The 27,158-nt window shown below is 41.0% G+C and overlaps 1 protein-coding gene across 3 annotated transcripts in view; it reads right to left on the bottom strand.

Annotated features, from left to right (window-relative positions):
- Positions 1-2,831: 2,831 nt before the first annotated feature.
- The window catches only part of neto1l (neuropilin (NRP) and tolloid (TLL)-like 1, like), a 378,731-nt gene continuing 354,404 nt past the window's right edge, over positions 2,832-27,158 (bottom strand). For 2 of the 3 annotated variants that reach the window (XM_055634882.1, XM_055634881.1), the window contains 2 exons: positions 24,734-25,292; positions 2,832-4,690 (listed from right to left, as the gene is read on the bottom strand). In XM_055634882.1, the coding sequence (XP_055490857.1) occupies positions 4,597-4,690; positions 24,734-25,292 (653 nt within the window). In that variant the 3' untranslated portion in view covers positions 2,832-4,596. Of the gene's footprint in view, positions 4,691-20,337; positions 20,874-24,733; positions 25,293-27,158 lie in introns of those variants that run through there. The other variant, XM_055634883.1, reaches the window with a different exon arrangement.

The raw sequence follows: 27,158 nt of genomic DNA on the forward strand, positions 1-27,158 counted from the left end.
TCTACAACATTGTGTGTATATATTCAATGTGTAGGTCTTGCCCTAATTTAACTTCCCAAAATGCATAATGGGGGGGTCACACACTCACACACACACTAACCGCCCCCCACAGACACACACTAGCCCCCCCGATTTATATATTAATATTATTCATTCGCTCCTTTTGCCATACCCTATCCACTCAAGCATAATCCCCAACTGCTCAGGCACGGCTAGAGGGGGGGGGGGGGGGAGGAGTCCCTTTGAAAGGGTGGGGGTGGTGGGGCGGGGGGGGGGGGGGCGGGGGGGGAGGGGGATTTGGGAGGGGGGGGGGGGGGGGGGCATCACAGGGGAGGGCTGTTTCCCAAACACAATACTCCACCACTCACCCATAGGTCCCAATATTAACCATTCCCTAGAGAGAGGGGGGGGGGGGGGGGCAGAGAGGAAGGGGGCAGAGAGGAAGGGGGCAGAGTGGAATGGCCCCTCCCCCCCTCTCCCCCTTTCCTCTCCCCCACTCCTCCCCCTCTCTTCTGCCTCTGCTGCTCCCCCCTCTTCACCCCCCTCTCCATCCCCCCCTCCACCCCTCCCTCTCCACCCCCCCTCTCCCCACTCCCCTCTCCCCCTCCCTCCACCCCCCCCCCCCTCTCTCGCCCCCCCCCTCTCTCTCTTCTTTGCACCGGGGTAGTGGGTAGAGAGGGAGGGGGTAGAGGGTAGACCCAGGTCGTAGTGCAGAAGCCTCCCCACCAGGTTGCGGGCCTGACCTAGGCTGTGGCCGGCATGGACCACAACAGTGCCCGGAACGATCTGTGGACGGTGAAAAGCAGCGGAGGGCCAGCCGATCGTGGCTTCCGTGAGGGTAAGCACATCCACCAGCATGACAGACATTTCGGCGGAGGAGATGGAGAGGAGGTCGTCCACTGTGACGGCTGCCATGGCCATGTTTTAACTGCGCTTGTCCATGCCCGCGCTGTGATAACAGTCGCCGCCGCCATGTTGTAGAACTTGAAGGAGCCCAGCGGAGTGACGCAAAACTCTGCGCAGCTTTCTGCGAGGAGCAAAGGCATTGTGATGTCATCCAGCTCACTTCAGCATGTTAGATTTTAAAAAGGTCAGATTGGAGAATAATTTTAGGAAAAACTCAGGAAATAATGAATCAAATGTTCAGATGAGGGGATTTTTTAAACCTCTACCGGAGTATGTAAAAATGTCACCGTTATCACGTCGGGTTTTCGAGGAGATGTGAATCAAAGAAAAAGTTCAAGCAAACATCCCCACAATAAACATACAAGATCAGAGTTTTATATTATACTAGACTAAGTGGGACATCACATGGGAGGGCTGGTCCCCCAATGCAATTTCCACCTCTCCAACAATTCCAATATTGGTGGCCAGTGTCGGGGCTTTCTGGAGCTGGATGTTGTGCGCTGAAGGGACTGGTTTCCAGAAGGCTAGTATGGACATTGTGTGCCGAATGGATTCTTGGGCTTGCGGCTCAGTCACTCAAGCCCATTGTTCTGGCAGCTCACTCACCCATGGCTGGTGGGCTTGCAGTTGGCTCACGGCTAATCCTTGAAATTCCATTTCAAGCAGGGTGAAAGGGCACCAAATTCAAGTGCAGTTTCATATCATTTCAAACAGGGTACGGTGCATCAGTACATTCAAAAAAGAAATGGTGTCAGGATCTGGTAAGGGGGGAGGAAAAATACGAAGTTGGTATATCCCTTTTTCGCGGTTTTCATAATAGAGCTTTTGTTTTGTTTTTTCTTTCTTTCTTTCTTATCTAGGGTCTATTTCTTAACTCTTTCCCCTAACTAATGGGGTTTTTTTTCTCATTGATCATTCTTTTACACTAACACAACTTTCTCTCACTTTCTCTACTTTCTTTATTTCTATCTTTCCTTAAAGCTTAAAAAATGAAGGGTTACAATACATGTAATAAGATATATGTAGCTTGTACTACTGTAATTTACTGTACTTCTAATAAATACATTAAAAAAAAAAAAGAAAACAAAAAGCAGGGTGCAAGGCTACTAAAGACAGCGTATCATGACCTCTCCCTCCCCTATCTTGCAGAGACTGAGCCACGCCCACACTTCCGGGTTTTATATTCCCTCTCCCCCTCCCACCAGAAGGGACATGGCCTTCATGGCGTGATTGAAAGGGGAGAGAATCTCAACATATTTTAAAGACTAATAACTCTTTTATTTTTCATCGATGGGAAAAATCCTCGGCACCTGATGAGCGGATGGCGTAAGATGGCCAAAAATCACAACTGTACTTGGTAGCATTTTTTCTAAAATCACTATAAAGTGCAAGCAGGAATTGGTCAAGATTAGACTTCATTATATAGTAGGCAAGGCAGCTCTAATTAGGCAAGCCTGCTCGCTTTAGCACTTTCAAAACCTAAGGCAAGGGAGCTTGCTTTAGGACTTTCAAAACCAAAGGCAACACTGCTTGCATTAGCACTTTCAAAACCAAAGGCAACACAGCTTGCATTAGCACTTTCAGAACCAAAGGCAATGCAGCTTGCATTAGCACTTTCGAAACCAAAGGCAACAGGGCTTGCTTTAGCACTTTCAAAACCAAAGGCAACACAGCTTTAGCGCTTTCAAACCAAAACACACGTTTGCATTTTCAAACTACATTTTCGAACCACATTAAGGGAACTGACAGGTCAGTAAAACCACTCACAGTTTAGTAGACATGTGTTCAGTGATAATCACAGCTCAGACTGAGAATTGCTACCTCTCGCTCCTCCATCTTGCAGCGAACTAAGGCACCTTCCGGGTTTTATAGTTCCTCAGGAGAGAGAATCTCAACATTTTTTAAACACTAATAACTATTTTATTTGTCATTGATGGGAAAAACCCTCTTGTCCTCCGCAGCGGAGGGGGACTCTGAATAAGATGGCCAAAATTCACTGCCGTAAGTGACAGCGTTTTTTCTAAAATCAATATACAGAACACCAGGAAGTGGTCAAGATCAGACTTTTAATAATATAGATAGATATGATTGTGCTGGCTATTGAATATAAAGGCTGTGGGATGCTAAGTGCAAGGTATTGATGGAAAAGTGCAGTTCCTTTAATAACCATCTCAATTTCTGATGTTCTCCTGGATTTTGTTTTGTGAACTTAATGAAAAGGTTACAAGTATCCACAGAAGCCACAGTTACTACAGATAATGTAGGGTATGTCTCCATATAGTCCATGACATAATTAGTATGACTAATGTTAACCACACTAAGTTGAAATGTGCCCAGATATTTTAAACTAAACAACCCAGAATAGATCTCTATGGTGCACAGTGGCTTTTATATACAATTAGCATATACAATAACTGCAAATGAGTTGTTCTATTTTATATTTCATCTTGTGGGAGAAATTAAAACTAGCGACCATAGATTAGAGCAATGGTTGCAAGCAAAGACCATAGAGCTATGATCTTTGGTTGTTTGGAAGTAAACGAGAAGACACCTTTTCATGTAAATTTCACATAAATCTGTTATTCCAAAAAGGATACAATCATTCAAATGTTGAAGACTGATACTGACATATTAATTTTGAGTATTTGTATCAAGATATCTGGATTAAAGGTGGGTAATTTGTGCTGATGCACAGGACAATCATGTATGTGTCTTGATGGGCTGACCACTCTCCGCTCTTTCTCTTGGTCCCGTGTACACCGTAATAATTTTGTTTGTAATATTCCAAGAATTAAAAAAACAAACCTTTAAGCAATAATTTAATGATTTATTTTCATTTTCCGTAAAAAGCCCAAAGCAATGCGATAACAAAAGTAGCAACAACATACATATTTGACAGTGGTAACTGGCAGCTTGTAGGAACAGAATGTCACATGTATAATGGAAATAAAATTGCAAAACAAATTCAGTAAAACATCATGTTCTGGTTTTATATTGCAGTATTCAAATTTCAAAATGGAACTTTTTTGCATTTAAACGACAGCACCTCCTCAATAAATGCATATATGCACAGATGCTTTGACAATTTAATGTTAATGCTCAGAGAAGACATCAGAAATAATTACATTCTTTTTGGGGGCAATAATATCAAATAAGCTTTCATTGCTCCTGCTGCGTCCTAACATGGCGGTGAGATGGGACACTTGGACCTAACAAGCAAATCTCTTTCTGAAAAACACAGTTTGGTTTTTAAAATTGGAATTGCACTTTTGTTGGTAGAAACTCGCTGTACCTGATAAAATAAACACAGCAAAAAAAAAGCAAAATATAATCACTCTGGACTTCAATCACATGCAGTTAAAGTGTGATGGATCAAGCCATATGTTGGGCTGAGATGCCTATAGTTTTGAACTGTAGTAGTTTCACTGCAAAGAAATAATTGCAGTGCTTTCCAAACCTGAAGTTTTTATTTAATAAACACTCTGCCAATTATGCAAATCCAATCCCTGTCGGTCGATGAATATGGGCTCAGGCACTTAGAATTTTTTTTTTCCTCTGCATCTATAGTGTGCTGCAGTGTGAGACTGGTAATGATGCTAACTTTGATCATAGTGAAGAGCCTGAAAATATGTTGTTCGTCCTAGCTAGCCAAGGTGTGGGGGTGGGAGTGGGTGGGTGATGAGCTTTTTTTTAACAGTGGTGGAGGAAGTAAGGTCCTGTTTGTCTTTCTTGATGTATTTCACAATCATCACTGTCATTCTGTTCCAGTCTCAGGGGCATCCCTCTGAAGAAGAGGATAAGAACAGAGTTAACATCATGCGAAAAGCCTGAGATAAAGTACTCTGCCAACCACACAGCAGCTGACAAGATCATCAAGTCAGTAATTAAGTAGAAACAGAGGAATCCATTAACCCTTGAATTTAGACACAGTTCTGCAATCACGCCAAATACCAAAGGATCATTGAGAATTAACTTTAGAAAAGCAATCTGTTTACAGGCAACTGCCCAAGTCAGCAATGCAGCTATGGAAAGTGCAGATAGTCACCAGAATTATTCCCAATTATACTAACATAAAATGTGATGGGGTTAGGTGCAAAGGTGGCTGATCAATGATAGTCATAAAACATATACTGATCCTGGGCATTAATTCATATCATTATTTTTCTGCCTGATCACCATTTAGATTTATTTTACCTCAAAACTCAAAATTTGCTATATTTCATGTTTCATATTTTCAAGTAAGGAAGCATTCATCTGTTTTTTCATGCAAATGCATCTTTACTTAGTATCTCAGAATTGGTGGGAGCCCAATTATAAAATTTAAGTTTTCAATCATGTAATCACAAACACTCGATATACATCATTTCCAAGTTGTTTGTCCATCATTTTGCTTTCTAATCACAGTGGCATTCCACATTACCATTCTTGCCTCTCCATTTAGCTTTTCCCAAGAGAGACAAGTAATAGAATCGCCTACTTCCACATGAGTTCCTGTTTGGACGACCACAATGATACCCTAGATTGTTTCTACAAACAGTGACACAATCATTGTGAAAAGACTATGACCACAGAAGTGGAACCTTAAATTCAACAATCAACTTGACAAACACTCTAAAGCAGTGGTTCCCAATGTGGGGCATACGCCCCACAGGGGGGCAGTTTGATTTTTTAAGGGGGGCAATTGAGCGCGACTGAGGAGGTCGGGGTCCAAATTTTCTATTTTTATTTTTTGGGATTTTCCATCAGGTTTGTAGTTTATGTAATTTATGTTTCAGATGTTATTTTGAGTAAATAATTTTTTGGGGGTAAAAAAGGTCTTTATTATGTAGTTATTACATAATCCAAGGTATTGGCGTTTTAAGCTTCTTCAGCTGAAACGGAGTTCACTTTTTGAATGATAAGAATTATATATCACCACATGGGGGGGGGGGGGGGGGTGATATATTTTAGAGGTGATTAGGTGGGGCATGGCCAAAAAAAGGTTGGGAACCACTGCTCTAAAGCATACATGCTCTGAAGCTTAACCACACTATAGTGACTACAGGATAAGTGTTCACATTTCTGTAATGCACCAAAACATTTTAAATGTTGCAGTGCATGATGACAAGCACCAAAACTAGAGTCCAGTGAGAAAGATCTACTTCATTGCCTATAGTAGCTAAGCATAATTAAATCCCATGTAGAACCCATGCCTGATGACATCTTCAAAAACGGAAGGTGACACCATAGCTACATAAAACAACTGCACGTCATCATGCTGAAATGTAGCAGAAGAACGCAAAGACTAAAACAGTCATAGACTACACCGCAAGGTCAACACGGCCTGTAAAGCATTACAACCATATAACCATATAACAATTACAGCACGGAAACAGTCCAGCTCGGCCCTACAAGTCCGTGCTGAACAATTATTTTCCCTTAGTCCCATCTACCTGCACTCAGACCATAACCCTCCATTCCTTTCCCATCCATATACCTATCCAATTTATTTTTAAATGATAAAATCGAACCTGCCTCCACCACTTCCACTGGAAGCTCATTCCACACAGCTACCACTCTCTGAGTAAAGAAGTTCCCCCTCATGTTACCCCTGAACTTCTGTCCCTTAATTCTCAAGTCATGTCCTCTTGTTTGAATCTTCCCTACTCTCAATGGGAAAAGCTTGTCCACATCAACTCTGTCTATCCCTCTCATCATTTTAAAGACCTCTATCAGGTCCCCCCTTAACCTTCTGCGCTCCAGAGAATAAAGACCTAACTTATTCAACCTTTCTCTGTAACTTAGTTGCTGAAACCCAGGCAACATTCTAGTAAATCGCCTCTGTACTCTCTCTATTTTGTTGACATCCTTCCTATAATTGGGCGATCAAAATTGTACACCATACTCCAGATTTGGTCTCACCAATGCCTTGTACAATTTAACATTACATCCCAACTTCTATACTCAATGCTCTGATTTATAAAGGCTAGCATACCAAAAGCTTTCTTTACCACGCTATCTACATGAGATTCCACCTTCAGGGAACTTGCACAGTTATTCCAGTTATTATGATGAAGCTATGGTTGCAATTTCTATATTACTAGACTAAGTGGGACCCTTTGGGTCCCAGTCCCACGGGAAGCCTGGTTCCCGCAATGCAACCCATTCCCCAACGCAATATTCCACCACTCACCTGTTCCCTCAATGCAACCCGTTCCCCAAAGCAATATTCCACCACTCACTCATAACGTCTAACTGCGCAGGCACGGCTCATTCCCCCTCAGGGATGTGTGGGGCAGGGGGAGAGAGTGGGGAAGGGGTTTGTGGGGGAGGGGTGGTGTGGGGGGGGGAGGGGGTGCTGTGGGGGAGGGGGTGGTGGGGGGAGGGGTGTGTGGGGGGGGTTGTGTGGGGGGGGGTGGTGGGGGTGCAGTGGGGGTGGGGGGGGGGGGGGGATGTTAAGGAGGGTGGGGTGTGTGGGAAGAGGAAGGGGGGGGCAAGGGGGGTGTGTGGGGGAAAGGGGTAGTGGTGGGGAAGGGGGTGTGGGGGAAGTGGGGTGGTGGAATGGGGTGAGGGGAGGGGGGCTGGTGGAATGGGGTGGGGAGGGGGCTGGAGAAGGGGGTTGTGGTCAGGGGTTGAAGGAAGGGGGTGGTGGAAGGGAGGTGTGGGGAAAGGGGGGTGCGTGGGGAAGGGGCGGGGGCGTAGAGGAAGGGGAGGTGGGGGAAAGTGGGTGTGGGGGTTATAGGGGAAGGGGCCCGGGGAAGGGGGTCACCCCGCAAGGGGGTGGTTTCGGCCTCATAGTAGCTCCCACACAGCTTCGCACACTGCTCACCCCGCACCTTCAGCTTTCGGCCTCACGCAGTAGCTCCCAATCCGGCTTCAATCAGAGGTTACCGGTTCAACTCAGGAGCTCCCTGCTCATCGTGCTGGTCGCTGCACAAGCAGCCCGCACGCTGCTCTCTGCCCGCACGCTGCTCAACACACTCTGCTCCTGTCAGCTTATTATTGACAGTGGGTGACAGAAGGGGCGTTTTTTACATTTTCTAAACCTTCATAAATGTTGTACTATTTCTCCGATCGGAACAAAACTTATTGGACTTGCACACAGGAGAATGGTGTAAGGTGGCGAAAAATCGTAGCGCTATCGGGTACCGTTTTTGCGCAAATTTAAAAATAACGCAAACCGGAAGAGGACAAGATGAGAGTTTTATAAGTACATAGATTTCCACAGATGCTGCCTGATCTGAAGAGGATTTCCCAAATGTGATGTTCCGAGAAACCTCAGAAGAATATTTTCAAATTATGTTTCGATTTTTACATGGCAGAATGGTATACATTCATTGTAAGAATCTTGCAGTCTGAGAAATACTGGCAGAGCATGATAAGCTTTTGTGCCTTTTTTTAATCAGATTGACTAGGTGCTCATGTAACTTAATCCATATATTAAAACTAACTGGACACTTTGGAAATTAGGCTCTGCAAGAGGATTGAGAAGCAAGAGTTTAGGAATGCAATTCAGAGTTTATGAATACTAAGGCAGCACATGTATAGAATGAGAAATCAAGTAAGGGATACATTACATTGATAAAACTGCAACAAGAGGGAGTGGGAGTCTGTTCTTGTACTAAGTAATATTTGCATGGAAATGAACAGTCATTGATTGCCCTGTTAAAACCATACTTAGAACGATAGTGACTGGATTTAAACTTACACATTGTTTAATTTCTATCAATTGCCTTACTCAAGCAAAGTCATGTTATTCAGTGAATTTCCTTGATGAATAATCAGCAAAAAACTATATTTGTGTAGTGGAGAGAGAGGACGACACCAGCTTGAGCAACAACCTTTGCATGTTAGTCTAAAACCACATTTCTGTTCTATCATTTACACATAAGTACTAACAGCTTACCGATTATTTTGATGGCAAAATTTAACCCATATGCTTATTTTTCACTAAGAAGAATCAATAATAGGTATCTCAAAGATTCTTGCAGTAAGTGTTTTTAAAAAAAAATTAAGCATGAAATATCCATATTGTCTATTGCATATCTATATCGATCTACATATTAGAATTAACTGGACACTAGCAGAATTAATATCTGCATGTGGATAAACAAAGGAATATTTTTTAATGACCAGCAATGCAAAACAATTGATGATAACAATTAAATGTCTCTGCTCACTCAAACTGAACAGCTGGGCTTTGATATTAAATTCATCGTTTATGGAAGAATAACCTTCCGTTAGCGCATGAGCCCATTTTGTTTTCAGGATGGCTCTAACTGTAAGCTATCAAACATTTATCAATGTGAAGCCCACAAATTCCATTACCCACTCTATCATCTGAAATCATCTATTATCCAACATTACCAAAGCTACGCTTCATAGTCAGGGGTTGGATGCTTAAACACCTGAAAATATATATTCTTATGTTTAGTAATGAGCTGGAGATTAATGCGACAAGTGCAGTCGCTGAGATGAAGAATCATCCAGTGATGATTCAATTTAATTAGCAAACTAATAGATCAGGTCAGGAACAAAAGCTCTTGCATGAGGCTGCTCTTTAATTTAATGGCTCATTGAACAGAAACAAGGGCAGAGACCACTGTTTGCGTTAAATTAACACTTGGAGATCTTGTTTGGGTAGAGAATGAGGCAAAGCAAAACTGACGGTGATATGCAGGAAATATCCCAGTGAGAAGATACTGATAGACCCTGCAGAAAACCTATTGATAACAGAAAAACAGAACAAGTGCATGGTAAATATGAAAATACTAATGAGAATTCAATGCATAAGCATTGCTGCTATGCATATTAATGTGAGCTGTTTGCACATTGCAGTGCCCAAAAACATAGTTTTTTTATTCAAAGAAAAATATCGAGAATGCTTGCATTCGTGGTTAAAAATAAAACTGGTGAGCAAAAGGTTAGGCAACTTCTGTGAAAACATAGAAACATTGAAAATAGGTGCAGGAGTAGGCCATTCGGCCCTTCGAGCCTGCACCACCATTCAATATGATCATGGCTGATCATCCAACCCTACCCTGCCTTCTCTCCATACCCCCGATCCCTTTAGCCACAAGGGCCACATCTAATTCTCACTTAAATATAGCCAATGAACTGGCCTCAACTATCTTCTGTGGCAGATAATTTCAGAGATTCACCACTCTCTGTGTAAAAAATGATTTTCTCATCTAGGTATTAAAAGACTTCCCCCTTATCCTTAAACTGTGACCCTTAGTTCTGGACTTTCCCAACATCGAGAACAATCTTCCTGCATCTAGCCTGTCCAACCTCTTAAGAATTTTGTAAGTTTCTATAAGATCCCCCCTCAATCTTCTAAATTCTAGCGTGTACAAGCCGAGTCTATCCAGTCTTTCTTCATATGAATGTCCTGCCATCCAAGGAATCAGTCTGGTGAACCTTCTCTGTACTCCCTCTATGGCAAGAATGTATTTCCTCAGATTAGGAGACCAAAACTGCACGCAATACTCCAGGTGTGGTCTCACCAAGACCCTGTACAACTGCAGCAGAACCTCCCTGCTCTTATACTCAAATCCTTTTGCTATGAATGCTAACACACCATTTGCTTTCGTCACTGCCTGCTGCACCTGCATGCCTACTTTCAATGACTGGTGTACCATGACACCCAGGTCTCGTTGCATCTCCCCTTTTCCTAATCGGCCACCATTCAGATAATAGTCTACTTTCCTGTTTTTGCCACCAAAGTGGATAACCTCACATTTATCCACATTATACTGCATCTGCCATACATTTTCCTACTCACCCAACCTATCCAAGTCACCTTGCAGCCTCCTAGCATCCTCCTCACAGCCAACACTGCCCCCCAGCTTCGTGTCATCCGCAAACTTGGAGATGTTGCATTCAATTCCCTCATCCAGATCATTAATATAATTGTTAATAGCTGGGGTCCCAGCACTGAGCCTTGCGGTACCCCACTAGTCACTGCCAGCCATTCTGAAAAGGACCCGTTTACTCCTACTCTTTGCTTCCTGTAAAACAAAGTTAACATTTAAGTTGATGAACTTTCTGCATTCTGGGTGAAGAATGCCACATGCATATAACATGGATTTCTTTTAATGAAACAAATATTCAGGGTCTGAAGGACTATGTCTTTTTTACCAACAAAATCCATTGGCCCACACTATCTATGCCAACCATCATTTGCCCATTTACACCAACTGTACATAAATTCAATTTCATTTGCCCCACATCCTCATTAACTCTCCCCAGAGTCTAACATTCACCTACTCACTTTCCTTTTTTCCTAACACCGTTCCTGTTTAACCCATGTCCCATCTTCAGTTATCTAGCTCTGATAAAATCTTATTGCAGCCCAAAAAAACCCAGCATCTCACGCTACTCCTCTCTGTAGAGATGTTGAGTGAATCTATTACCATCTGCTCTGATTTCTAGCATTTGCATACTTTGCTTTTTGTGTTTGAGGCCTTAACACTTGGGTCCTTCATGTGAACTGTTTGACTGCAAGTTATGGGTGGCATATAGTTTGACAGTATATGGGGGAACACTTCTTCTTAGGTTGCCCTTCCAATAGAGGGATTCACCAGCACTGAAAATCAGTGCCATAATGTATCTACATTAGATTCTGCAAAGTTTAACACACTTATACTCTCTGTACTTAAAAAAAAAATAAATAAAATTAAAATAAAATTGTTGTAAAGACTCAATGATGTAACGGCTGATTTGCTAGCTAGCGATATAATCTAAATGATTAATTTCCATTGGAATTATTGAAAGTATTGAAAGTATACTTTAATTGGTTTACTTTGAAAAAAATCATGGTGCCTTCTCCTACATTTAAAAATAACATTTGCAAACTACCATTTATGTTGAATTTATCTTGTAGATCTAATTGAGTTCATTTTTCCTTTTTTTTAAATTGTGTTTAAAGTCATTTTTTTTTAGTTTAGTTTAGTCTAGAGTCACAACGCGGAAACAGGCCCTTGTGCCCACTGAGCAGAGACCAGCGATACCCGTACATTAGCACTATCCTACAAATAGGGACAATTTACAATCTTTGCTGAAGCCAAAACCTACAAACCTGTACGTCTTTGGAGTGTGGGATAGACCCGGGGGAAACCCATGCAGTCACGAAGAGAATGTACAAACTTCGTACAGACCGCATCCATTGTCAGGATCGAACACGGTTTCTGGCACAGTAAGGCAGCAACTCTACCACTGCACCACCGAGCCGCCCACAATATCTTTCTTTCATAGTTGAGTTACAATAGTAACTTTTCAAAGGAAATAATTCAAGAGCCTATTGAATTTAGGAAGTCAACTTGTATGCTGATGTCTTCATCACAACCTTTTTCAAAACCTATGCCTTTGTATATTTTGATGGTTATATGCTTGCATTCCCACTAACTTTACCAATACCATTTTAATACAAATGCTAAATTGTTTAACTCTTAATTTTTATTTATATCTTTTATTATATATCATTGTTGGGAAATTCTTTATTGTGTCTTTTGCTGTGAAGTCAGCCACAATTTTAAATTGTTTAATTCCACTACCATTTCCTTGTTTTCTATAATAATTTCTCCTATATCATCTAACAAGGGAGGCATATTAATTTTGCTATGTTTTCCTATTTACAATATATGCAGAAGTTGGTATAATTTTGTTAAAAACGTTTTACACTCTATGTTTCTTATCTAGATTTCTCAATATTTCACACTTCCGATTCAGTTTTTTGGTCCTTCTTGGATGGTTGCTTCTCAGACTGAAGACCTGTGACCTGTGGTGTGCCTCAGGGTTTGGTGCTGGGCCTGTTACTGTTTGTCATCTACATCAATGATTTGGATGAGAACATACATGGCAAGATTAGCACGTTTGCAGATGATACAAAAGTGGGTGGTTTTGCAGATAGTGAAGATGGTTGTGAAAAATTGCAGCAGGATCTTGATCAATTGGCTAGGTGGGCTGAGGAATGGATGATGGAATTTAATACGGAGAAATGTGAGGTGTTGAATTTTGGGAAGTCTAACATGGGCAGGATCTACACAGTGAATGGTAGGGCTCTGGGGAGTGTTGTAGAGCAGAGGGATCTAGGAGTGCAGGGGCATGGTTCCTTGAAGGTCGAGTCGCAGTTAGTTAAGGTGTTCATAAAGGCTTTTGGTACATTGGCCTTCATCAAACAGAGTATTGGGTATAGAAGTTGGGAGGCCATGTTGGAGATCACGTCATAATCTACATTAACTGGCTAATGGGCAAAAACACTATCAGGTAGACACATTGATACTTTAGTTAAGTGGTGAATCTAAGTTGGTATCCATGACCCACAGATGGTCCTCTAAACCTAGGTATCAGCTGGCCCAAGGAAACCCATAGATGGACAGATAACACAGAGGAAGCATAGCCTCTCCGTATGACAATAATAGAATCCAGAACTATGGTGGTAACAAATTGAGGATGGCTGCAGGTTGTCCGAAGTGGCAATGCCACACTCAATGTTGAGTCTGCCTGTGCTGCCAAGGAAGCTCCCCCAATGTCTGCCTTCCGCAAAGACCACTCCCCTCCGCAACTCCCTTGTCAATCTTCCCTTCCCTCCCGTACCATCCTCTCCCCGGGCACTTTCCGTTGCAACCGCAAGAAATGCAACACCTGTCCCTTCACCTCCCCCCTCGACTCCATTCAAGGACCCAAGCAGTCGTTCCAGGTGCGACAGAGGTTCACCTGTATCTCCTCCAACCTCATCTACTGCATCTGCTGCTCTAGATGTCAGCCGATCTACATCGGTCAGACTAAGCGGAGGTTGGGCGATCATTTCGCCAAACACCTCCGCTCGGTCCGCAAGAACCTACCTGACCTCCCGGTGGCTCAGCACTGCAACTCCCCCTACCATTCCCAATCCGACCTCTCTGTCCTGAGTCTCCTCCATTGCCAGAGTGAGCAACACCGGAAATTGGAGGAACAGCATCTCATATTCCGCTTGGGGAGCCTGCATCCGGTGGGCATGAACATTGAATTCTCCCAATTTTGTTATCCCTTGCTGTCTCTCCCCTTCCTTAGCCCTCGAGCTGTCTCCTCCCATCCCCCAGCCCTCAGGCTCCTCCTCCTTTTTCCTTCCTTCTCCCCAACACCATCAGTCTGAAGAAGGGTTTCGGCCTGAAACGTTACCTATTTCCTTCGCTCCATAGATGCTGCTGCACCCGCTGAGTTTCTCCAGCATTTTTGTGTACAAGCCATGGAAGCTGTCAGCTTACCAATCATCTACTGCACCATACTTGACTTTGGAAGTGATTGGTTCCAATCTCCATGGAAAAGTTACAACTATATTACCCCTAAGCTTCTTAATTTCTCAAATTGGTTTTCAAGCAATCTATGCAAAGCATCATTGTGTGCATTGCCATCATTCTTTGACTATGAGTTGTCTCCATGTGCTTTTCTCTGAGTGCCCTCGATCAGGAATTGTATTGCTCTCTAGGTTCTTGGCACACAAGCCAGTCTTTGCCCCTCATGGGGTGACAATCTCCTTGTCCCTGCTGATTTGTCCTGTGCACAATCCACCTCTAAACTGATCCCTAGAATCCACAACATGGCAGGATCTAAAATAATATAGCAAGAAATGTTCCAGAGCACGGTCATGGGGCAGGAACAGAAAATGTATGAGCTTGGCTGAAAGACCTGAAGGATTTCAAACAAATGAGATTGTGGTTTAGAGAGAGATGGACTATGAAAGAGGATAAACCACTGGGTGGCGCCGTCAGCGATGGCAGCCTCGCCTACAGTCTGTCTGTCTTTTAATTATTTGTGTTATTTTTAGTGTGTTTTCGTGTGTTATGTGTTAAAGTTCTCTGGTTTGTTTTATGTGGGGGGTGGGGAAGGGCGGTCAGGGGAAACTTTTTTTTAATCTCTTACCTTGCCGGAGTTGCGATTGATTTCCGGATCGTATCTCCGATCGCTCTGCGGCCTAACATCATGGAGCTGGAGGCTTTGCTTGAGACTGACTTTGAGCCTCATGGGGCTGTGGACTTACCATCGGAGCCTGCGATCCCTTGCCTGGTATCGACATTCCAACCGCGGCGTGCAAATTTAACATCGAGGAGCTCGCAGTCTCAGGCAGAGACTGATGTCGGGAAGCTTCAAGGTTTGACTAGCCCCCGACCCGGCTTCCGATCACCTGGCACGGGGCAGCTGAGATCCCCCAATGCAGGAGTTTGATCGCCCCAACGCAGAGGGCCTGACCGCCAACTATGGGATCCAAGATTGTACCATCGACGGAAGGCTCGAGGAATCCGAGAACAAAGAAGGGAAAAAGCTTGGACATTTTTTTTCCATCACAGTGAGGAATGTGGAGGAGTCACTGTGGTGGATGTTTATGGTAAAATGTATTTTATGTGTTTTATTGGTTTTTATTTGTATGACTGTATGGCAAATCAAATTCCTCGTATGTTGCAACACATAGTTGGCTATTAAAGTATGATTTTGATTATTATGATTATGATTATGATTATGATATTGGATAGGAGCATCACTTAGAGAACTGATTCAATCATAATTTCTGTGTCAGATTGGCACGTGATCCCGAGCACCCTCTCCTCCAAATGACTGAGATCTTGGACATAGAAAAGGCCAATACTCAGTAATGCTCAGTAGCTCATGTTTAGGAGCAACTTTCTCCTACACGGGAGTATAAAGAGTGAGAGTGTGTATATAAGTATTTATTTAACTATATATGAGGTGTATGATGTGCGGGTGATCACAGGACCAATTGTAAGTACGTGGCTGGCAAATGGCATTTGATACTGTTGGTATTGGCTTCGATCTCACAAATTTCCAATTGAGAGCATTCAAAAACGATAAGGACACAGCCCATTGTCAAAGAATCATGGAAATGCATATAATGGAAACATTAGGTATTGGATCTGAAGGCATAGCTGCAAATACTGATCTCCTTGGACAATTGCTCCAACTGGCCTTCCTGATGGGTCCTAACTCCTAACCCTTCAATTCCTTATCAACCACTCAGATATCGAGGACTGCAGGATATGCAACCTTGGACTTTTGCTGAAGGAAACTATGAATATTTCCCAAATGCCTCGCATTGACTTGCATGACTTGCTGTATTAAGTCACGTGAGCAAAATCCGATAATTCATAGCAGTTGAAATCAACTCTCAAATCTCTCCTTTTACCAATCGCCAACAACCCCGCGTTTAAACAATCTACTTAAGATAAGGCGCTTGCACGATGGGAAAACTTAGGAATTAAAACGCTGGGAGATCTTTATGAGAAGGGGATCTTCCTCTCGTTTGAAGAATTACAGGTGAAATATCCTAAAACCGGTACTTCGGCGCTCACTCTGGTCAGCAGCGGCCAAAGCCTTGTCCGCGAACTTATTATTTTTTTTGTCCAATTGACCCCCAATTTTATTTTATGTTGGGGTGTGTGTGTGGGGGGGGCGGGGTGGGGGGGAGGGAGGGGGGGGGGCTCCTTTTGAATCTCTCTCTATGCACTTCCCGACCTTTTCTCGTCGGGTCACAGGCCTCGGATTGGAGGTATACAGGAGCGGTGAAAAGGAATAAGATACTTGGTAGATCACCAAGTCGCGGAATTGGCCGTTGCCAAGGCTTGGAGCGGTAGATTGCTTAGATTTCCTAAATTGTCTTGCTTTTTGCTTTCCATCTACTGCTGTAGTCTGCTTCCTCAGCTGCTGCCAATAATTGGGGGCTCTATACTGAATATTGCGGAAGCTACCGGGAGCCCGCGGCTTCTATAAATGGAAGCATTGTTTTCGGCACACCAACGGCGACTCAACCGAAGCTTGAGTTGTGGGGTTCGATTAGCTCCTGGAGCGGGGCAGCATCACTGCCCCGCCCGGCTTCTTTATGGCCGCGTTGGCTCAAATGCGATCGCACACCGGGGACTTTTGCTGAACACCAAGACCCGTGTGCGACCTCGCACCATGCCTCGCATGGACTTGCATGACTTGCGGTACAAAGTCCATCGCCAGCAAAATCCGATAATTCACTCTGCAGTTGAAATCAACTCTCAAATTGCAGTGAGAGATAAGTTTTTTTTTTTTACCAATCGCCAACAACAGCTATGTGATTAAACAATTTACTTAAATAAGGCGCTTGCACAATGGGAAAACTTAGGAATTAAAACGCTGGGAGATCTTTATGAGAAGGGGATCTTCCTCTCGTTTCAAGAATTACAGGTGAAATATCATTTGAAAGCTCGTAATTTTTTTAGATATCTTCAAATCCGAGATTATGTGAAAACACACACGCAAGACTGTCATTCTATGGGCCCAGATATATTAGACGAATGCATGAATAGAAAGGCGGATACAAGTAAGTTAATATCCTATATTTACAATACCCTTTTAACTGCACATATCCCGCCTTCTGAAATGATTAGGCGAGCATGGCAAGATGAATTGGGTTTTTCAATTTCAAAGGATAGTTGGGAGGAAAGCCTCTTATACATACATTACTGCTCTCTTAATGTTGGGCATTCCCTGATACAATTTAAAATAGTGCACAGACTTTATTACTCAAAGTCTAAATTGAACAAGATCTTCCCAAATGTCTCTCCTTTTTGTGATAAATGTCTCCTCCAAGAAGCGACTATAACCCATTCTTTTGTTTCCTGCACGAAGTTACAAAACTTCTGGAGGGGAATTTTTGATACCTTTTCCAAAATACTTAAAACTAAATTTGGACCTAGATATAAAACTGATCATATTAGGTATGTCAGAGGCCTGTTCTAAGCTAACGATATTTCAAAGACGTTTCCTCAACTATGGCCTAACAATGGCGAAAAAATTAATACTTATATTTTGGTAACAGACAACAGTCCCTACAGTGAAGATGTGGATTACAGATATGTCCGAGACACTACACTTGGAAAACATTAGGCTTCTCTTGGCGGAAAAACCAGATCAATTTCTTTAGACATGGACACCCTTTACTGAATTTTTACAACAATAGTATGGTGAAACACAAATTTAAATTCAAATCCGATGCTATGTTGGGTGAGGGGGGGGGGGGGCAAGGTATATCTCCATCTTTCCTTATTCCTCTTTCTCTCTGCTGCACTGCTTTGGTAGCTTAGGGGACTTTCTCTTGTACTTTTCTATTCTATCCCTTCACTTTTTCCTTTCTACTTTTCTTGCTCTCCCTTTGTTTCCCTTTTTCCATTTTTTTCAATTTAGGTTATAAGGTTAAAAATGAAGCTGTACAATAATTGTATAATTCTAGATGCCGGACGTTTTATCCTTGTACAAGTGCTTCTAATAAAATAAAAAATAAATTAAAAATAAATGAAATAAATAAATAAAGTCACGTGAGCATGATGCTGATGGGGGTGAAATCCTTTTCTTTTACATACAGGGCAGAATTGACAAGCAGCACCCACTAAGCGATGAGCATGCAACCAAAGGGAGCCTGCATGTTGGGAAGATTATAACTGCAACATAGGCATGTGCTGACTTCATTTGCTAGTCCCCAAATAAGCAGCATTTGCTCTATTTGAACAGAGAGCATCATTGATGTCTTGTATATAACAGTAAATGCAAAACTTCAAATGTTACGCAAATCCAATTTGTCTAGAAGTATCCAGATGTATTAACATTTGTCCAACCAGACTTTGATGTACAATTAAAGTTGCAATTGCTTCTTGAGAAGAGCTTCTTATTGATTCTTATTGACATGTGAGATGTCCTCGCTGACATTTAGGAAAGATAATTAATCCATGAGCACCCTAAGCAGACATGATTTCAAGTCCTTTCTCTTTTATCACTTTGTCCTACCCCATTTGTTTACTGCTTGTTCTTGAGAATCGATGGGAATATCTATTAATGCCCAGGAACAGTTGGTTTGCAGAATCTCACAAGTGCGAGAAAATGTTTCATGATCTGCTAGCCCTGCCCAACTAATCCAACACGACACAACAGCAGCAAGTACCAAACGTCAGAGGAATCATCATGCCAATTATGAAATAACACAATCACCAATTAACCCATAATCAGTTAATAATTTGTTCTAATAATACAGCTCAAATATATCCTTCCTGACACCTTTTTAGGAGTCAGAATCTTGTCTCGAACGCCAAGCTCCAAAAGGGAAGAGCTGGCATCAAGTCAATGTTTCAGGGCGACAAATGGCGTGAAGGTACACAGCAGGTTCTCAACTGTGTGCCTGAATGAGTTCTCCAATATGGTACATGGCACAATTTGACCCACAAATTTGTGTACACAATGCATTTGGTTTAAAATTCTAAGAGCACTTTCATCACCCCAAAAATTGGCACAAACAATCCCAAATTCTCACCGTAAATTTACATTGCCCTCTGTTGGGAGAAGTGTGTCCCATACCATTTTTGTTCTCATCTAATGCAGAGTACTCCTCAATAACATGCATGGATCCCTGTTGAACACCACAGAAAGATCTCCTTCCTGGTTAACTTTCCGAGGTTGTGTCCCATAGCATAATTGATTAGAATGTAGATTCTGATGGTTTATCTATCAGAAGATGGCATCTTGCCAAATTCCTAGCATATTTAGCCATTCTTAGAATTCATATGCCAGCTAATCTTGATTATATTATTACCGGAAAACTCTACTCAATCTCATTGCTTAACCCCACCATAAAACAAAGATAATGCACAATAAAATGGAGATTTGTCTTAACAATTGGGAAGTTCATCGGTCAAAAGCATGTATTCACCCATACACAATGCTTTGTGCAACAAATTTAGACAAAAGTAGATATTCATATAAATGCATGCAACAAAAAGGTTTACATTATTTGTTGTACTATAATTTCTTACTGTAAAAACATTGTATTATCATTTGCCTTGATTAATAAAAATACACCTTTATGCATCTGTCAAAAGAAATGGCTGTAATTACAGTGAGATGCTCAGTATACAGCACAGTGTAATTTGTACCTATAGATAAAAACATGTTCAACAAATATGTGACAATTCTATATCTTATCCACAAACATTTTGCAACAACCTTTTTGTTCAGGAATTTACTGTGTTCATCTTGTTTTTCACTGTTTAATTTAATACTGGCAAAAGTAATAATCCTGACATATTAATTATTATTTCTAAATTTTGAAACATATCTCAATTTCACTTCACTCATTTATTTCTGGCATGTGGTCCATTAAGAAAGCAACAGTATGGAAGTGGAAGGCTAAAGTATGGGTAGGGATACAGTTACAAAAATATGTTATTTCTAAGTTGTGAATACCTCCATAGTTTTCAATTTTCCCTGAAAAATACATTAAGATCCCTTTATAATTAAATGGGTCCTATTGGAAGAATTATCTTTAGAATCTCAGGTGTAACAAATAATCCAGGTTATCAATTTTCTAACATATGCTACAATAAAACAATTATTGCATATTATGTATTAACCACATAAAAAATATTAAGTAACATAAAATAAATTAGACATTACTTCATCGTTCCCTGTCACAACATATTTGAGAAATTTTGCAAATATCTTCTTTGAAAATCAAACTTTTCAAATGCAGGTATCAGTTAACAGGCAAACATTTAAAAGAAGCTGACTAGATTCTGAACTCATATTATTTAAATGATTGTAATTGCGATGAAACAAAAGAGATAAAACACCCAGATTCTACGGACATATTCTTCGGACATATTGTGTTACTAATGTTGAGTTTTTTTGAGTTACTCCCCGGTGCTGAGTTACTGCGTTCCGGATCCGCATCTTCCTTCATTGCACTTCACCTTCAGCCAACACATAAATACATATCTGTACCATCCTGGATCCGACTGCAGCTTATGTAAAAGGCTACACCAAGACTGGTCTTTACAGCATTATTGCACACCACTTTTGGTTGAGGAAACAGGCGATAAATAGATGTCCAAGAGACTCATGCTGGCGTGTGACCAAGGTCCACAATTTCAAAATTCTTTGATGCATGTTCAAAATCATCCAGCAGCACATTATTCTCAAGCAGTCTATATAATGAAAATAATTTAGATGTAACACAATGAATCGGTATGATAAATACACAATGTACAATTAATGGAAATAGCCTTGACTAAAGTAGTACTACAAACTTAGTCAAGTAAATATTTATCTTCGCTGCCTGGAGCATGTCTCCCACAAATCATTAGTTCTACCCTAATATTAATTACATGAACATCTTGTAGGTGTTGTAATACGTTGGCTGCCTAGTCTGTCTAAGTTCTTCAGTGTAATAATGAAAAAACCTGTGTGAATACAGGGAAACAAAGGGGAAATCCTTTAGGACTGAGATGAGAACAACATTTTTTACACAGAGAGTGGTGAATCTCTGGAATTCTCTGCCACAGGAAGTAGTTGAGGCCAGTTCATTGGCTATATTTAAGAGGGAGTTAGATGTGGCCCTTGTGGCTAAAGGGATCAGGGGATATGGAGAGAAGGCAGGTACAGGATACTGAGTTGGATGATCAGCCATGATCATGTTGAATGGCGGTGCAGGCTCGAAGGGCCGAATGGCCTAGTCCTGCACCTATTTTCTATGTTTCTATGAATGTCTTTTTGAATAAATGAGAAGGTAATTATTTTCAAAAAAATCAAATCACCTTAATATCTAGGTAATTTCATTGCATGAAATACATACCAATAGTTTTGAGAGTCATAACTGAAACACTTCATGATGTGTACATTATTCAGCAGATAAAGTTATAGGGCTAGCGAGATGGATCTTTAAACTATTAAGGTTTCTTAAGTCTGAGTTAATAAATTGCTGGAAATATGTTTAAATCACTGTCCAGCGCATGGCACCAGCGGTCCAGGCCAATTCCTGACAGGGCAGGTTGGCCCTTCATGTGTGGATATAGCAATTATACCTGTATTCTTTGTACTTTGGAAGTATGAGGAGTGCCCTTACTGAACCGTGTAAGGTCTTGAGAGTGTGTAATTGGGTTCTTGTTGAGATGGTGGAAGAATCTCAAAGTCACAAAATTTGTCATCAAACATTGAGGTACAACTTTTCAGAGAAGATGGTATTCTTTACCCGATAGGCTGGATATTGAGGGATATATGAAGAAAAAGAGTTACATTTTCAAAAGATTGGGGATTTGATCTAGAATGGATCTAGTGGGCCAGAATGAAGGCATAAAACAGAAGATGAGACCTTATTAAAGATCACCCACAATCACATTCAACATTAGGATAGGCTTCAAGAGCAGAGTGGCCTATTTCTCCTGTTTTCTTAAGTTCTTATGTATATTTTCTTGATTGTGTAACATCTGCTAACAACCTGGCTGGAGATGGGCAACAATATGTGGGCATAGTTCCCTTGTGGTGCAGGAGTACTACTTTTTCATTCCACAAAGCATTGTTCATACTTTTAAACATGTTACAAATAATACAAATAATGATTTGTCTCTTTAACATGGACCTTAGTTAATCAGGTAATGTTTTACAGTCACAGTTCAGCTTTAGAAATAGCCCTTTTTAATTAGGCCAAATACTGGTGGTTGCATTGTAGATGGTTTAAAAAAGCAATGGTTCAAAAGAAGTTCTGTATCATCTTCAGATCTTTTTTTAAGCTGAAGTCTTCAGTATTTTCTGTAGCTCAATAGAGTGTCAGTTAGGGAAAATCTACACTAATTGGCATGTCCATAAAAAAAGTAACAAAACCAAACGTTTGCATTTTTTACACATAGCAGACATTGAAAATCTTCCTCATGATAATTAAATAAATGGCAAGACTAATGTTGTAGCCCTGAGCTTACAATCTAGCAAAAGATTTAGCAAGGACATTTCAAACAAACAAGTATAAGTATTTCTACTTTAAAATACAGGAGCACATTTTGCAGTGAGCTAACAACAACACTGATGTTAGTAATATATTTCTCATCTGTTCTGCATCAGCTCAGGATCTCAAAAGAACCTCATGTTGAAACATATATTATGGATAACACATAATGGAAACATAAATGTACAGGGCCATCACCTTCTATGGAGCCAAATTTATGCTTTCTAGCTACGTAGGTTTGAGATCCAACTTGAACTGGCAATTCAATTCATATAGATATTTGCGCTTGTTCACTGCTATGAAACATACGATACCAGAACGGTTGTACATAATACTCTGCTTCAGAAAGTCAATTACATTGACATCAATGGTAATCATTTTGAAGTGGAATGCACTGCAATGCAAGTGGAAAGCAAAACCATATGCTTAGTGCACACTACTGAGAATGAATGTCTACCTGAAATTTTAAATACCTTGTGAATTTCTTTGCAAATTTTTTCTACTTCCAGTACATAATAAAATACATATGATTATTCACAGATTGCAAAAGAGAGTAGAAACCATCCCTTTATATGGATATATATAAAGGATATTTATAGACATTTATATCTTTGCTCAGGTATATTTTTCATGCATAAAGCTATTTCTACGCTGCCAGTTGCATCAACATGGATAATTTGGCTTGGCAAGTGACAATTATATGTTGCAAAGCTCATATATTCTTTCAAGTTGAATATTGGATAAGCTTAACTGCTGGTGAACTGTTGGTAATATAATATAAAATGTAAAATTTAAAGCAAGGCTCTCTGTCATAAACATTTTACATTTATCAAACCGATATGTTATTTCACTTTAAGAAAAGATGCTTCAAACCTAATCTAAACCCCTACCATTCAAAATCCCTAGTGAAATATGCAAGGTGCAGTAAACAATAAAAATAGTATCTCTTATTAGACAATCAGAATTATTGATTTGTGCATTGTTCTTGTTCTATGCTGTTAAAAGGTATATCCTAGCCTAATTGGCTATTAAATGTGTTTGAACATTTATATACACCAAGTATAAATATATATCATTGTGTATATATTATAAATATTTCAAGTAGCTTATAAGATAAGCAAAAGAATGGCTGGTGATACCATCACTGTTAATATTTAAAAACAACTTTGGCCTTATAACAAAATAATTAAAAAGTAGCCTAATGTTTTTTTCTTTAAAACACTAGCTGTCTATCTCTTGGGTCTTTTCGTGCACTGAAATATATGAAAACTGGGTATAAATATTAAGCTCAAAAGCCAAGTGGCAAGTTCCCATCCCATTATCATGTGTTTTGCATGCATTCCTGCCAGCAGAATTATTTACACAACAAAATAATTGTTTTGGTTTTGATAGTTACCCCACTACAACATTGATATATTTCCTTACATAGTGGAATCCTCCTAAGCATGCTGTTATTGGTATTAGCAGACACAAATGTTTGCATGTTTGTAATATTTATCACATGGGGGACATTTTGCCGATTCTTCACTTGTAGGTACCAATTTTTGCTGGAGTTTGGATTATGCAACTAATAATCACATTTCGTTACATCTCTGAACAAGCCATTCTGTGTGCCTGTAAAGGGACAGTCTGCTGGTGAATTGAGCACATGGGTAGTGATGGCCATTGCTATTGAGTGCATCAATAATCGTGTTCAATATCTACAGTCAAACTTTCCCTAGCTATTCAATGGAGTTCACTGAATGCATTTTCCCCTTTCTTAGGGTGGAGGCTCAACTAAGATAGAAATAAGAAAACTGATCTGAATGTCTCTCAAACAAATTGGGATTTTGTTTATCTCTTGCCTTATTAGTGAAGTTAGTTATTCATGAGAAGATTTTTTTTTCTTCCCTTCCTGGTTAGGATCGCTGCTAACAAAACTTCCTAACTGTGCATATTTTGTAATTTAATCAAATAGGAAAAGGGGGCTAAAACAGAAAAAAAAAAAGACTGGGTTTGGTGGGATGATTAAGATAGACAGTGGAATCCTTGTTTATGGTTAGTGTTTATCAAAAATCTATTGATACTGACCGCTGCATAGCCTTATCATTTCTGGACAGCCTGTGACTTGTAGTCGGGACTTCTTCGATCTCATCAATATCACAAGCATCCGCTGCGTCCTGTGAGTAGCTGTGCTTCATGACCAGGATATTCCGTCGACTTAATGACTGCACGCTGGGCTTCACTGGCTGTGGTTGTATTTCTGAGAGGATCGTGGCATCACGGGTGCTGAGGTTACTACGGCTACCTTTAATGCTGGATATCTGAGATCCACAGTGATGGTCATGAATGCATTTAGAAGACGATCGCCTCAGTTTATGGTAGTTCTCAAAGTCATCTACAATGTCCCCTAGATCAGCTGCAGCCCCCTTTCCTTTTAGTGAACAGAGTTCATAGTGTGTGGGCTCAAAAACCTCCTGAAAAACTGTTTGGTCAAAGTCTGGTTTTCTTTGGATGAATTTTTTGCGCGGCTGTTTGATCTGAACTATGACAGAGATAACAATGAGAATAATCACAATGAAAGATGTGATCCCGATTATGGTCCCACTGGTGTTGGTAAGCTGGTCCAGAAGGTTAGCCTTTCGTTTCTCTGTATGAAAGAAATAAAAGTGACATTATTTCAATTTTTACTTCAGAAGTCAATAGAAAATCTAGACCTCAAGTTGCAATATTCTTTTGAGCATAGCATAACCTTATAATGATATACACCAACTATTACAACTCACCTGTACTCAACTGTAATGCTTTAATGTCACTTCACAGAAATCATTTATTATTCAATGCGCCACAATGTTACATGTCATGGTTATTAACTGAATTCCATGAGGTCACCTTTTGAGGGCGGCACAGTGGTGTAGCGGTAGAGCTGTAGCCTTATGCCCCTGTCCCACTTAGGAAACCCGAACGGAAACCTCTGGAGACTTTGCGCCCCACCCAAGGTTTCCGCGCGGTTCCCGGAGGTTGCAGGTGGTTGCCGGAGGTTGCAGGTAGTGGAAGCAGGTAGGGAGACTGACAAAAACCTTCGGGAAACACACAGAAACCTTGTGCGGAGCGCAAAGATTCCGTTCAGGTTTCCTAAGTGGGACAGGAGCATTACAGTGCCAGAGACCTGGGTTCAATCCTGACTAGGTAGACAAAAGTGCTGGAGAAACTCAGCGGGTGCGGCAGCATTTATGGAGCGAAGGAAATAGGCAACGTTTCGGGCCGAAACCCTTCTTCAGACCCTGCGTTTCTCCAGCACTTTTGTCTACCTTCGATTTTCCAGCATCTGCAGTTCCTTCTTAAACATTCAATCCTGACTTTGTTTCTTGTCTGCATGGAGTTTGCACATTTTCCCTATGTCCATGTAGGTTTTCTCTGGGTGCTCCGGTTTCCTCCCACACTCTAAAGACGTGCAGGTTTGTAGGTTATTTGTCTTTGGTAAAATTGTAAATTGTCCCTAATGTGTGTAGCATAGTGCTAATGTACGGGATGTTGGCTGAATGTTGTGGACACAATGGACCAAAGTGCCTGATTCCGCGCTGTTTCTCCAAAGTCTGAAGACTTAACTTGGCCTACGGACCCGCAATGCTCAAAATGGCTGCATGTCAAATTAAGGAAATGGATTTGATAAGGATAAGGGGGAAATCCTTTAAAACCGAGATGAGAAGAACTTTTTTCACACAGAGAGTGGTGAATCTCTGGAACTCTCTGCCACAGAGGGTAGTTGAGGCCAGTTCATTGGCTATATTTAAAAGGGAGTTAGATGTGGCCCTTGTGGCTAAGGGGATCAGGGGGTATGGAGAGAAGGCAGGTACGGGATACTGAGTTGGATGATCAGCCATGATCATATTGAATGGCGGTGCAGGCTCGAAGGGCCAAATGGCCTACTCCTGCACCTAATTTCTATGTTTCTATGATTGAGTGGTGGATCTGAGGATGTATCCACATTTCCTTCTATGTATCAGCTTTATAAACAGTCATGTGTGTTAAAAATTAATGCAGCCGAGGATGCAGTATCTTTCACATCTACACTTTGGCATTCTTAGGCAAAGTTACACTCTGATATTCAGAGCTTTTTTTTCTTTAATCTGGATCTGAAACTCTTTATGGAGTCCAGTTCCATCAATCCCCTAGGACTGACGATGGAAATCAGACCGAAAACCTAGCTCGTGAAAAGACCAGGACATGCTGGTTATGTTAGTAGCTCTTATATCTCAGGTTGATTCTATAACGGTGGAAAAGAAACTCCAGTTATATTTCCATGAAGCATTCGTTGGGCGTTGTAGTTGTAGTTCTAGTAAGAAGACTTTCACTTTGTAAATTATGCCATTGATTTGTAAATTTTCCATTGAAATATATAGTTAGGTACAGAAAGTCACAACAAGTGTAAAGTAACTAGTCTTTATAATAAGACCACTGTTTAAAACTTCAAGCATCTTGCTACAAACCCCTAGTTAATCTTCATTAGCAGTAC

The sequence above is a fragment of the Leucoraja erinacea genome, chromosome 4, assembly GCF_028641065.1.
Source record: "Leucoraja erinacea ecotype New England chromosome 4, Leri_hhj_1, whole genome shotgun sequence".
NCBI classification, from domain to species: domain Eukaryota; kingdom Metazoa; phylum Chordata; class Chondrichthyes; order Rajiformes; family Rajidae; genus Leucoraja; species Leucoraja erinaceus.